Here is a 14,922-nt window from a genome sequence, read left to right as displayed (position 1 = left end):
AGCAATGCGCTTAGTAGAAGAAGTGACAATATTAACAATATTGTCCAAATGAGAAAAGAATTCTCAAATAACACTAACATCCTTAGCTGCAGAAACCAATGTCAGTTGTAAACGATGTGCAAAACAGTGGACATAGTATGCATAGGGACAATATTTGAGAAATAATGCTTGAAGTCCATTCCACGCTCCACGCATATTGCTAGCACCATCATATCCTTGGCCTCTGATTTTCTTAACATGGAGATCATGATGAACAAGAACATTTGATATCTCATTTTTCAAATTCATTGAGGTAGTGTCACTAACACTTTTGATGGCAAAAAATCTTTCTGTCAAAATCCCATGATTGTTCACAAACCTCAATATAATGGCCATTTGCTCTCGTTTAGATTTATCTCGGGCTTCATCAACAAGAATACAGAAAATTTATCTCCAACTTCTTCACGAACCATTTGTCGTACTCTATTGGCCATAATATGTAAAATCTCTTTCTGAATTTCTGGAGCGATATATTGGGCATTTTTTGGAGCATTCTCAAGCACAACTTCATCAATTTCTATATTCATTTTTGCAAAAGCCTTCACCAATTCAGGAAAATTTCCACGATTAGATGAAGATAGAGATTCATCGTTACCTCTAAAAGCACAACCTTGAAATGCTAGCCAACGAACAGCTACAATTGAGGTGCTCAAACGCAGACGATTTTTCTCTTTTTCCTCTTTAGATTGTGCGTGCATCATTTTATCAATATGTTGTGAGGGCCTCATCAAATTTTCAGCCCTTCTCTCACACATAGTATGAGGTGAAGAAGCTGCAGAACCAATATGGGCAAGAAAAGCACATGTTTTTCCTTGGTTTACCCTTTTCCAATTGTCAAATCCTTCATTGACCAAAGATGAATTAACATCATTCAGGAAAAGAAAACAATAGAAACAATATGCCTTATTTGTTGAAGGCGAATACTCCAACCAATAAAATTTCTGAAACCATTTTTTCTGAAAACGACGATTCTGGCTTCCAAATTTTGTACCTGGATACTCCAACATATCTGGTTGATAAGGCCCCATATTTAGATATGAACGTCTTATCTCATCTAGGAGAGGAACATGAAGGAATTTGGATATTGGGAAATAGAAGACTTTCACTGGATTGATGTTGCATTGTAAGGACCGTAGGAATTGAAGTATCTTCACTAGCTTGACGATCTCTCTTCTTAAAGAAAGAAGATATCAATGTTTTTCCTTTCTTTGCAGCAGATTGATATTCCATTTTGAAATAGTTCAATTTATAATCCTAAACAACAATAAAATAATTATTAAACAAATAAACAAGTAATAGTCAATCAACAACTCAACAACAAACAATCAAGAAACCACAAATCACACACAGAGAAGTTATAAAAAACAAAATAAAAAATGTATAGCCGATTCTTACATGGATTGTTGCCTTGCCGATAAGCGATTCGATTTCTTCGGGAGTCCGCAATTCTATTCTGTCGCTAAAGGGCTTGGGACTTGGGAGAGAAATTTTGTAGAATTGAGGTGGGGCGGATAAGAGGATATGGGATGAATTTGGTCTCATCCTTGTAAATGGACGGGACTTGATTGTACTAAGATATTGATGTACGACGGTTTTTGAAACAACCGTCGCTATTAGCAACGGTTTTTCAAAAAACAGTCGCTATTATTAGCGACTGTTTGAATAAACCGTCACTAGTAGCGACGGTGTAATTAAAACCGTCGCCGATCCACATCGACGGCGGTTTTACTAAAACCGTCGCAAATATTAGCGACGGTCTAAATTATTAAAAAATTGGGCTGGGCTACAGCTCAGTACAGCCCTAGAATACATCCGTCTCTGCTGCCTCCCATAGATGACCTCAAACGGGGTGGCGCGTAATGAAGAGTGAAAACTTGTGTTGTAGCAATATTCAGCCCATGCGAGCCATTCCCCCCACTTCTTCGGGTAGTCGCTTGTAAAACAAAGTAAATACATCTCTAAAACTCGATTAACAGCCTCAGTTTGTCCATCAGATTGAGGGTGGTATGACGAACTGAAACAAAGTTTGGTCCCTTGCAAACGAAACAACTCTTTCCAAAATGAACTCGTGAATGTCACATCTCGATCGCTGACAATGGACTCGAGTAGGCCATGTAGTTTAAACACATAGTCAAAAAATGCGGGCCACCGAGACAGCATTGTAAGGGTGGGAAATTGCAATAAAATGAGCGTACTTCGAGAAGCGGTCTACCACCACTAAGATCACACTTTTTCCATGCGAAGAGGGGAGGCGCCAAAACAATTGCATGAAAAATTCGACAAAACTATGTTGTCAAATGGCTTCAGAATTAACGAGTGTGATAAATATATTTACATCAAAGGCACACCTGAAGCATATGTGATGGTATGCTTGTACGTCGATGATATGTTAATTGTGGGAAGCAATATTAATATCATCGAGACTACTAAAAAGATGTTAACAAAAAAACTTCGATATGAAAGATATGGGAGAAGTAGATGTCATTTTGGGAATAAAAGTCACCAAAACATCGGAAGGACGTGTTTTGTCGCAATCTCACTATGTTGAGAAAATATTGGAAAAATATAATGCGAATGATGTGTCCTTGATCAAAACACCTGTAGATCCAAGTTTGCATCTTTCCAAAAATAAAGGTGAACCCATATCTCAATTAGAGTATTCAAAGATCATAGGCAGTCTGATGTATCTCATGAACTGCACTCGTCCAGATATTGCTTATGTTGTAAACAAACTTAGCATATTTACAAGTAATCCTGACAATGATCATTGGAAGCATTAATAAGGGTACTTAAATATTTAAGATACACCTTAAATTATGGATTACAATATACGAGATATCCAGCGGTCTTAGAAGGTTATAGTGACACAAATTGGATATCTGACACAAATGATTCAAAATCCACAAGTGATTACGTATTTAACATTGGTGGTGGGGCTATATCATGGAAGTCTTCTAAGCAAACTTGCATTGCTCGATCCACAATGGAATCAGAATTTATAGTTTTAGACAAAACTGGAGAAGAAGCTGAGTGGCTTCGAAATTTCTTAGAAGAAATCCCTTGTTGGAATAAGTCAGTGTCCTCAATAATAATTCATTGTGATAGTCAATCAGCAACTGGAAGAGCACAAAACACTATATATAATGGTAAGTCTCAACACATCCATCGTAGACATAATACCATACGATAATTGATCTCTAATGGCATTATCTCCATTAATTATGTAAAATCAAAGGAGAATCTAGCGGATCCACTTACAAAAGGTATACCGAGAGATCAAATGAATTGTCTATCAAGAGGAATGAGATTAAAACCCCAAAATAAAATCTTGTAGTGGATAGGGGTGAGCAAGATTTCGGTTAAACCGAATTAACCGATCGAACCGAGTCAATTCGTAAATTCGGTTCGGTTATTTCAGAAATTCGGGTTCCAAATTAAAAAAATTCGGTTATATCGGTTAATTCGGTTCGGTTACGATTTTCAAAATTTTGAAATCGGTTAACTGAATTAACCGATATAATAAATATTATTATTTAATAAATTTTTATTATTTATCCATTTTTATATATATTTTAATTTTTAATTTTAAAATCGTATTAATTGTGTTCAAACAAAACTTATACATTTGTGATGTGTGTGATTTTATATTTTTATGCATTTGTATAGACCCTAGTGTTTAAGAAAAATTACATATATAATTAAAGTAAAATCACAATTTTTTTAAAAAAACTAATCGGTATATCGGTCACCGACCGAATTAACCGATTTTAATTCGGTTCGATTTTCATCGATTATGAAAATTAATTCGATCGGTTCGGTTATGACTAAATATTTAGGTTCGCTTCGGTAATGGCTAATTCAGTTCGGTCGGTAACCGAACCGATCGAATGCTCACCCCTAGTAGTGGATACCCAACCTAGTTGACTGGAGATCCCAAGATCTAGGTTCAAAAGGGACAACTAAATTACAAGATTGGTAGAAACACCTTGGAGAAATCTCATACCTATTCATATGATAAGAGGTGTTGCCCACAAAGGGGTATGAGGCTAGGTTTTACCTTTAATGATTCCTAAGATATACTAATACGTATGTTGGAGTATAGTGGGATACTCTCCTAGGATATCACCGGCGTAAGTGCGAAGTGTGGCCGCTTCAAATATGAAAAGCACTCGCGAAACCAAGCGCTGTCCATGGCCGAAATGGACCCAACAGTGAGAACATAATGAAATGTTATTGTGTGAATATAATTATCTTGGTTTACACAACGGCGAATAGCTCAAGGCATCACGTCCACTAATTGCCAAGTAAATCCGATTATATCTTACTAAGGAAGGTTCAAAGCCAAAAGCTACCTATCCTGATGTAATAATATTTTGCTAGAACGCTATTTGTCGAGTCATCATAGTCACATGCATTAATTTTCATTCATGTGGGGGATTGTTATAAAAATGAGTTTTGTACTCATTTAGAATCGATAAAATAATTTGAACGAGCTACGTAGCAAACAGAATTATTTTTCAATTACTCATTAGGATTAATGAGAAATTAATTGAGTTCAAATTTTATCGAGCGAAAAAATTGAATCGAAAAGATTATATATATATAATATTATATTATTATATTGTAATATTATATAAAGAATATATATTGAAATCAATTGAATTGTGGATTAAACTTGGCCGAAAGGCCATGTCTCTTTGATTAAAAGGTTCAAGCCTTTTTGTGAAATGGTGTATCATTTCATGAAGTGATGTGTCTTTTGATTCAAGGCTTTCATCTATTATAAATAAGACATCCCCCATTTGCATTCATTGCACCAATTTCTATTCTTCTCATTTCTCTCTAAATTTAGTTCTATATGCGAATTTTTAAGCATTAGTGCTTAAAGTTCAAAATTTTAAGATATAAAATATTGAGTTTGAATTTTCTAAACTTATACGCTTAAATTCGATATTTGTCTTCTATTTTTGAGTTTTTTAAGCATTTGCGCTTAAATCCAAATTTTGCAAGATTTAAACTCTAGGAATTGTATTTTTAAGTTTAACGCTTAGAATTCGAAATTAGAAAGTTTGCATACCATATTGATAGCGTTCTAAACATTTCAAGTTCCTGTGGCTTTAAAATTTGTATCGCTACTATTTTAAAGTCGTAGTCGTTGTATCTTGGGAAACGAATTGCCAACAACCGTGAGCATCGGGGCGGGGCAATATCGTTTTAAGGAAAAAGAGTCAAACTATTGCCTCGACTATTTTCTCATAGCCATTTGGTTCACACATTTCTATCCTTTGATTTCCCAAATCAAAAGAATATCAAACCAACAATTGTGTGTGTTTTATAACTTATTGAATATTCAACCTTAATCTTGCAAGATGATAAGCTCAAAGGAAAGCACTTCGAAGTAACTGATGAGAGCCTTTTTTGAATAGAACTTATTTGATAAATAGATCTTCCAGATGCGTCTTTAGTCAGATAGCCTCAATAATTGTTGAGGACGGTGGGTGCAGCTGCTCCCATTAAAATTTTTTTTAAAGGGCAAGAAGCTATAAATAATTATATTATTTTCATTATTCTCTCTAAAATTTGTTCTTGTTTCCCTAAAATTTTTAATATTTTTTTCGTCTTCTAACTTTATTTTTCTGGCTCCGTCTCTGAGTACTAGCTCCCACCCTTACCTTACTCTAGTTCTTAATTATTTTCAACTTAAAATTATTTTTCTAAAATTGTTGTCCAAACACATTTTTAACTATAAAAACGTTTTTATAGAATAGTTATCCAAACACATATTTACTCTTAAAACAATTTTTAAAACCTTTTATAAAAAAAAAATTTTAAAAACACTTTTCTAAAGCATTTTATTTATACTTGTCCAAACAGACCTTAAATTTTTAGTTTAATGTTCAATATTTATTTAAATAATTTCGAATATTACTAATTTTGTATTTTTTTTTCAATTTCCAAAGTTTGTGTTTCTCCTTATCAATTTCTTAATTTATTCTATCGAGCTAATTATATATATAATAATACTTAAAAATAATTCGTTTATGACTAAAATACTAAACAGTTTAAGAATATTCTAATTATTTGACGTTTTCTAGTTCAATCTCGTTCTTTTCATTCAACAATTACTTAAAAAACAATATTATTTTATCTTTCATACACAAAATATTCACTAAATTCGATAATAAAAATGTTAAGTTGCTGATGGCTTGCTGCACGGAATCTAGCATGACATCGAAAATCTAAATTTGAGACGAAATCATCTTACTATAACAATTTTAATGTTGAGAACCCAGGGTCATACCTCCTGCGAGGCGAGATAGGCCATCGACTCACGGCCCAACCCTCACAAGGGCAAAACTTGGTCCCATGTTGTTGAGGCATGTACTTAAATAGTATGTGCATGGGATTTAAAAAAATATGGACATTGACCCATTAAGAACATGATTAAATATAATGATTGTGTTTATTGGGGATTTAATCCAATTATACATCCCCCAAACAATAAAACTACACGACTCATTAATTAAATTTTTAAAAAATTTGTATGCATAAAATGTTAATGTTTGTCCAATATATTTATTATTTTATCTTGTGTCAACTCGTGTGTTAACTTTTATACTTTACTTGTTGATTGTTTGACATCTTTTCTTGAATTTATGTAGTTGGATCCATTTCAAAAAATAAAACACAAAAAATTGTGATACTTAAATATTTTATATATCTTTATTTTCTATTTTCTTGAATCAAATATTATATATATTATTTAAAACAAATCTTATATTTTTACAATATTGATTCAATATATTTATCATTTCGATAGTTTATACTGATAAATTTCAATTTCAGCAACATATCTTACAATTTTTTACAATTTCAATCTTTTCCAATATAATTTTTCATATGACACTGCATTATGTCACAACCATATTGATGTTGTGGCGCACGAAAAAAAAAATTGCAAAAAAATAAATATATAACTCGTAGATTATATTTTCTTTATATCTATTGTTTGATTATTTTTAATTTACAAATTGAGCTTTACGGTTAGTTATCACAACAAATTTTTTTTAACATATCGTCTCCGGCTTTCTGAGCCACGGACAAGACTCTATGAGAACCCATGACCACAACTTTTTATATATTTTGAGTAAACTTAAAGATCTGCGAATCACGTTGATTAAATAAATTGCAACGAGCAATCTTTTTGACTTCTTGATAAATCTCCGTCGTATACTCAAACTAGAAATAAACATATAACTTCTAGATAAATGTATGCCATACCTTAACATTCCAGATATGTCGGGCTAGATTCTCTCTCTGTTAACTGGAATATTCAATACCCATATTCATTTCGTCCCCGCTCGTGGCGACGACTTGATAAAGACCATAACTGTGTAGTAGTTATACATACTACATAGTAAGGTTCAGGGCTTTCGATTTATTTCTTGATTTGGCTGATATCTGATCAATTAAGTTACCTGAAAAGGATTTTGCTTTGGTTTCAATTTGTTCATATTGAAGAAATTATTAAAAAAATTGAATCCATATATTGTGTAGATGTAGTTTTGTATTTTGATTCGGATTCAGCTGGAAATGCTGTTGAAGTGATCGAATTGAGCAAGGATTATTGCGTCCGTGTGTTTTTTTGTAGATAGTTATCGATTATATTGATTCATTTGATGATAAATGCCTACGCTGAGACGCAGAAAAGGTTCTGGAGGGAGTAAACCTCAGAATTCCGAGCCGGGATTGGATGAAAACAAGGATAGAAAGGGGGATGATTCGGAACAAAGATCGAATTTTGATGTGAATTTGAATTCCGAATTGAACTGCGGTTCGAATAATTCTAGGGCGGAGAAATCGGGGAAGAGATGGAGCTGTGTGGACAGTTGCTGCTGGTTTATTGGGTGCATATGCTCGATGTGGTGGTTCTTGTTGTTCTTGTACAACGCAATGCCAGCTTCGTTTCCGCAGTATGTAACGGAGGCGATCACAGGGCCGTTGCCGGATCCTCCGGGTGTGAAGTTGGCCAAGGATGGATTGAGAGCTAAACATCCGGTGGTTTTCGTCCCTGGGATTGTTACCGGCGGGCTGGAGTTGTGGGAAGGCCACGCCTGTGCTGAGGGGTTGTTTAGAAAGAGGCTCTGGGGTGGTACTTTTGGTGAAGTCTACAAAAGGTATTAAGTTTCTTCACCTTATTCATGCTGCATTTAAGTTCTTTTCTTTGCTTTTCTGGAATGATTTATTGAACGGTGAATACCGTACTACTAGCTATTGAAGGTGGAAGTCTAGTTGTGACTTTTGATGGTGGGTTAGGTGTTTGCTGCGCCTGATGGAAGTTTCTAAACCAATAGTGGTGTTAAACAATGTTTTGCAGCTGCTGACTACAGCTTTGATTTTCCTGCTCTACTCTGTGATTAAAAATACATGCTGATTTGGCACCATTTTTTTTTTTTTGGTGGTGATGGTTGCTATGATATCTAAACTGATGCTTTGAATTTTTTAGAGTTTCAGCTGGTAAGAAACATTGAATATAGACACGAATTCTGGACACTAAAGTAGGTTAAATTTGAAGGTTTTAATTCTGAATGGTTTTTTGGAAAAAAAAAATGGACGGAGAAGTTTTCTAGGTGTTACTTTCTAAGTTGCATTCGCGTAGAAAGTTTTCAAGGCGTTGTTTTGTCTTGTAAGTTTAACATGAATATACATAAGTATTTGTGTCTCTTACTCTTAAGATGAAGAATGAGGTTGAAACTTCCTACCAAGGGGGAGTGTGTCTGCTGGCTAAAGGGTTCCTTCATTTTCTAAACCATAAAATACAACTTAGATGGCAAAATCTTCCATCATTACGGTATAAATCTATAAACTCAATACTTGGTTCCGAAATATGTTCCATGACCCTAGCATATTAATTTGAATAGAAGCTCACCTTTCCTCCTTTAATTTCAGTGTTGCGCAGTTCTTTTTATATTCCATATTTAAATGTCGGTTCCTGTTTGATCCCATTAGCAGTCGACAATGCTACAATTTCTGAACAGTTTCTACACTCAAAATTACTGTATTAGAAATGTTCACTTGTCATAGTAATACTAGTAATTGTGTTTCCTTGTTTTTACAGTACTTGCTTTGTTTGTTGAAGAGGCATTTGTAGGTCTATAATATTTCGATATTTTGATGCTTTTAAACTTTTCCTTGGTAAATTAAGCCACATTAACAGTTTTATCTTTTATGTCTTTTACTATGTACTTCCACCATCTATGCAGACCTTTGTGCTGGGTTGAACACATGTCACTAGATAACGAAACCGGATTGGATCCCCCTGGTATAAAAATCAGGCCTGTTTCTGGCCTTGTGGCAGCTGATTACTTTGCACCGGGTTATTTTGTTTGGGCTGTTTTGATTGCTAACTTGGCCCGAATTGGGTATGAGGACAAAAACATGTATATGGCTGCCTATGATTGGAGGATCTCATTCCAAAACACTGAGGTTTGCTACTTTCTTTGCTCAAGGTGCTTTTAATTCTTTGAATTGTCTAATGTAATTAAAAATTAAAATTTGAGAAAAAGGGTGTACCTCGTGCATGAAATCCTGCCGTTTTATTGTCTGTGAGGTATTTGCGCTGTGTAATCTCACAACTGCTATAGAGAAAATGTTTCTGTGACTTGAACCAACTACCCACAAATCATTTGAGCAGCTATTTCTTTTTGCCTGTGTAAGCTTTCCTTTAGATATGAGAAGTGTGTCATGAGTTGTGAATCTCGCGATTGTCTACTGATATACATGAGTATTATGCTGTATTTTTCTGCAACCAAAATATGCCATGATTTTTCACCTCTTTCAATGATGCTTTTGTGAATCTGATATTTTTTTGTGTTAAATCACCAGGTTCGAGACCAAACTCTTAGCAGAATTAAAAGTAACATAGAGCTCATGGTAGCTACTAGCGGTGGCAAAAAGGTGGTGGTTGTCCCACATTCAATGGGAGCTCTGTATTTCTTGCATTTCATGAAATGGGTGGAGGCACCAGGGCCGGTGGGTGGTGGCGGTGGACCAAATTGGTGTGCTGAGCATATAAAGGCTGTGATGAACATTGGAGGGCCTTTCCTGGGTGTTCCCAAAGCAGTTACAGGATTGTTCTCTGCAGAAGCTAAGGATATTGCGATTGCAAGGTTTGAAGTTGAACATAATTGAGTGATTGGATATAGTCTATATCTGTAACTTGATTGATCTCTCTCGCTCAAGTAGCTTCTTGCCTTATAAAACAAAGATTATTGTCACAAGAATGCCTCTCATTGTTAGTCTTATGTAATTTATCATCTGAAAGCATCAGTATGCTCAACGCAGGACAAAAGTGCACAAAGCTCTAATTTGCAATATTTTATCATACTGTCCAAAATTGTCCAGGGTCGTCAGTATTTTATGCAGTTCGTGCCATTAAAGGACCAGATTGTGGCATCCTGTCTAGATTTGATTTGAGTTCAGATATTTTATCTCTGTTTTATTTTGGATCCTTGTGGAAACAAGATACTCGTATTTTATGGTATTTAAATTTGCCGCCAAAAAGCTTATCAGATGGGAGGGAGGGAGGGAGGGAGGGAGAGAGAGAGAGATTTAATCAACTGTATTCCATGTGAATTTCTCCAGCTAAGTTGGAATATGATTTGTATGTATTTAGATTTCAATGTTTATCTTTTCTTTTGCATATGCAGGGCTATAGCACCAGGTGTTTTGGACATGGATGTATTTGGATTCCAAACTTTACAGCATGTGATGCGAATGACTCGTACTTGGGACTCAACTATGTCGATGATACCAAAAGGTGGTGACACTATCTGGGGTGGTCTTGATTGGTCTCCAGAAGAAGGTCATGACTGTGGTTTGAAGAAAAAGAATAACAACGGACAGACAACAGCTCACAACAGAACTGAGGATTTAACCAATTCCTTTCATGCTAAGTATGGAAGAATAATATCATTTGGAAAGGATGTGTCTAATTTACATTCATCAGAAATTGAGCGAGTTGATTTCAGGGTAATGTTTCAACTACCTATATTGACCATTTTGAGAATATATTTGTATTGATTCTTGTAGCAATCTCCCCTCCCCTATGCTAAAGCATGTGTAGAAGGCAATTTTACAAATCATTTTCTTCAAACATATTCTAGTCGATCTGTTGCTTAGATGTCTATATCTTTGTCAAATGGTCTTCCTCGAGTACTCCTGTGTTAGAGTTTTAATACCTAATTGCGATCTTCATTTCTGATAGACATTAGCTTTAATCTCAGTGTCCATTACCTCTGTTTAATCTTGTCAGCATTCATCATATATACTCATCAGCGACTTATTATTATAAATAAAGATCCAATATTTAGGGTTGATGTGTTCCTAAATGTCACCCACCTTGCACATGCTGACCTTACACCTTAAGAATTCAATGGTGAATTTCCATTATCTGAGTTGTTTTCTTTCTTCCTAATTCATTTTTAAGCTGTCTGATCTCTAGGGTGCTATCAAAGGAAAGAATCTGGCAAACACTACCTGCCGTGACGTGTGGACAGAGTACCATGATATGGGCATTGGCGGTGTCAAAGCTATAGCTGATTATAAAGTCTATAGTGCAGATTCAATCCTGGATTTGCTTCAATTTGTTGCACCTAAGATGACGAAGCGTGGCAGTGCTCATTTTTCCTATGGAATAGCTGATGATCTAGAAGACAAAAAATATGATCATTATAAGTACTGGTCAAATCCTTTAGAAACAAAGTAAGGCTCTTACTCGATATATAATTGTATCTGTGATGCCCTTCCTTTATTCGCCTCACCCCCGCAACTGCCTACCAGCAATTCCCAAGAAGCATATAATGTCCTGATGAATGGAGGAGATTTACATATATATCCATTTCCTCAGGAAGGTTGATGTTTGTATCCTTTTTAACTATCAATGATTCTCGAGGATGAGTTCTACGTCCCCAGGAAAATATGAAAATTTGATAAATACCCACCATTTTAAGTAAAGCAGTTTCTTGTCCCAATGTTGTGTTTAATATTTAAATCCACCGACCACTGTTCTGGTCTTTACCCGTCTCATTCTCTAATGCAGATTACCAAATGCCCCAAACATGGAAATCTTTTCGATGTATGGAGTAGGTATCCCTACAGAAAGAGCATATGTGTACAAGTTCAGTCCTGCTGCCGAGTGTTATATTCCTTTTCAGATTGACACCTCAGCAGAGGGTGGAGACGAAGGCCCTTGTCTGAAAGGAGGAGTATATTCAGTTGATGGAGATGAAACAGTCCCAGTTCTAAGTGCTGGCTTCATGTGTGCTAAAGGTTGGCGAGGAAAGACTAGATTCAATCCTTCTGGCATCCGTACATTCATAAGGGAGTACAATCATGCCCCTCCCTTAACTCTTTTAGAGGGCAGAGGGACACAAAGTGGTGCTCATGTCGACATAATGGGAAACTTTGCCTTAATCGAAGATATCATAAAGGTAGCAGCAGGTGCCACGGGAGAAGATATAGGAGGAGATCAAATACATTCTGGTATTTTCAAATGGTCACAAAGGATTAAGCTAAAGCTTTAAGAATGTACTTTTTTACGGTGAGTTGTTTCCTCTCTTTATCGTGTTTATCACATTGCTACCTTGTAAGCTTTTTATCCACCCTAATAGTTGTGTGAAACGGAGTTGTATAATCTAGTGATCTTTTAACTTAATATGGTGGCTCAATCGGAGTTTCGAATGATGCTCTTGGCTCCATGGCATGATGAATTCCTCTTAGGAAGCAAAACCTACAGTATTTACTTGTCTACATGCTGCAGCTACCCCTCTAGTTTGCAAGTTTATATCTGTTGTAGAGCAACAATTTCCTTAACTTTCCTATCTAATTAAGTGGTAAAACATTTAAAATACGAAATTTACGTTCTGTAAAGTTTTATAAAATTTAAATTGCGTTGTTAATACTAAATATAGCTTTTGATACAGTACTATGAATTCAGTCCTAGAAAAGATTTTACAATAATTTGTGGACACCTGTATGATCATTACATTGTGAGCACCCCATTTCCAATCCAGTTCTCAACCCTGAGTTTCACGCATTTATTGGCTTTAGTATCATTGGATAGTTGATGCTTAATTTCTTCTTCAGAAGATAGATGTTTTAATCAACATTCGCTTCTGTTCATGCAGAATCTTCGGCGCAACTTGGGATGAAAAGCTTCTTCTCTTTCCCAGGATCGGCCTACGCGTTCACTCCTTGAGCTATTCGCCACGGCAGCCAATACTACAAACCAAAATAGCCCCTGTACAAAAACAAGAAAAACAAGAAAGTGCTAAAAATGGCACCAAGGATTCTGCTGATGACCATTGTACAAGCATAGCTATTACTGGAAGCATGGATATTGGCATAAAAAAATTTGCACTTATTTCAGCCTCGTATGTGCTCGCTCGCCTTTTACATCTTCAGAAATTTTGTACGTACATTACAGAAGTTAGAAAATGACATCCCTTGTCGAATTTTAGTATTGATTTTGTTGAAGAATATACGTATTTTTTAATTGAATAGTAATAAATGTTTTATTTACATTTCGTCTGGTGACGATAAAGAATCTCTAGTCGTGACAATTTATGACTTTCAATATTTTTTTAATTCTATTATATGTATACAAAAAAATCAGTGTTAATCGAATGCACAAATACTTTTTGAAGACGGTCTCACAGGTCAAATTTTGTAAGAAATAAATTTTATTTGGATTATCAATTAAAAAAATATTATTTTTTATGTCAAAAATAATAATTTTTAATATAAATATGAGCAAGATTGACATATCTCATAAATAAAGATCCGTGAAATCAAGATTATTCGATCGAATGAGCCTGGAATATACTATCATAATTTAGTTCCCCATTGTCTGGCTGAATGTTTAGCACTCGCCAAAGAAGCAGTTCATGTTTTGGCTACACATGCTCTCCCTATTGTAGTTGAATGAATGAAGTGTGTGTGTGTCTATATATATAGCACTATAGTTAGACATACACATTTCCGTATTCTTGGACCTAACACCCAACCCATTATCACACAAGTAAGTGCAATCTACGTCACAAGTATAAGAAATAAAATTGTGTCTTCACTAACACTTATCGTTTTTGGCTTAGTAGCAAGCGTTTGATCCTAATATACTACGATTTTCTAAAATACGTATTTCAACTAATTAATAATATACACCGTATTAATTTTCAATATTAACAATTTAAAAAACATGTTATATATATAAACATTGGATTATTACAAGGAAAATCACATAAGAAAAATTTTAATGAAAAAAGTTATATTTACACAATAAATTTTATATAAAAATAAAATTAGAGAACATACACGAATCGCTTGCAAAAATCACTAGTACATATCATGTTTAGTGATTATAAGTAAGCCTCTTAAAATAAATAGTCCTCTATTAAATATGAGCGGTTGCATGATATATTTAACCTTTTAATCCATTAATGAAACTAGGTGCGTAAACGAATTAAAACGACTCGAAAAATATTTGATTTATATCAGAAATTATAAAATTCAAACCGAACTCGAGCATCTTCAAACTTTTTTCGAATTCATATCTAATATCAAATTATTTTGTCTTATAATTTACCAGTCACTCTCGATCTTTAACATTTTGTTAATATTATAGTTAAATATTAAATAAATATATTTCAAATATTACGGGCATTTCCTTTCTAGCGGCTCGCAAACATGTATGAATATTTTGAATCAAACGAACCGGATTCAAGAAAATAAATTAAACATTTTTAAGTTCGAATCAAACTCAAGCTTAAATATATGTAATCAAATTTTAAATTTTTCAATATTCAGCTTCATTCCGTTGTTTAC

General features: G+C 34.6%; 2 protein-coding genes across 3 annotated transcripts; one reads left to right on the top strand and one right to left on the bottom strand.

Moving 5' to 3' along the window:
* Positions 1 to 359: 359 nt before the first annotated feature.
* On the bottom strand, positions 360 to 1,067 carry LOC142504883 (uncharacterized). Its single transcript, XM_075617726.1, has 2 exons — positions 1,031 to 1,067; positions 360 to 880 (listed from the first exon to the last, which is right to left on the bottom strand). The coding sequence occupies exons 1-2, from the start codon at positions 1,065 to 1,067 to the stop codon at positions 360 to 362; spliced, it is 558 nt and encodes a 185-aa protein (XP_075473841.1).
* Positions 1,068 to 7,331: 6,264 nt separating this feature from the next.
* LOC142505184 (phospholipid:diacylglycerol acyltransferase 1-like) lies at positions 7,332 to 13,592 on the top strand. Of its 2 annotated transcripts, XM_075618044.1 has the most exons (8): positions 8,081 to 8,216; positions 8,311 to 8,890; positions 9,303 to 9,525; positions 9,925 to 10,208; positions 10,749 to 11,070; positions 11,543 to 11,802; positions 12,140 to 12,640; positions 13,227 to 13,592. In XM_075618044.1, the coding sequence occupies exons 2-7, from the start codon at positions 8,775 to 8,777 to the stop codon at positions 12,621 to 12,623; spliced, it is 1,689 nt and encodes a 562-aa protein (XP_075474159.1). In that variant the 5' UTR covers positions 8,081 to 8,216; positions 8,311 to 8,774; the 3' UTR covers positions 12,624 to 12,640; positions 13,227 to 13,592. The 2 variants fall into 2 exon arrangements, with proteins under 2 accessions (XP_075474158.1, XP_075474159.1); XM_075618043.1 differs by lacking the exon at positions 8,311 to 8,890 and having other exon boundaries at positions 7,332 to 8,216.
* Positions 13,593 to 14,922: the final 1,330 nt, after the last annotated feature.

Source organism: Primulina tabacum, chromosome 10 (assembly GCF_025594145.1).
Source record: "Primulina tabacum isolate GXHZ01 chromosome 10, ASM2559414v2, whole genome shotgun sequence".
Taxonomy (NCBI): Eukaryota; Viridiplantae; Streptophyta; class Magnoliopsida; order Lamiales; family Gesneriaceae; genus Primulina; species Primulina tabacum.
This window is presented reverse-complemented; position numbering and strand designations above follow the sequence as displayed.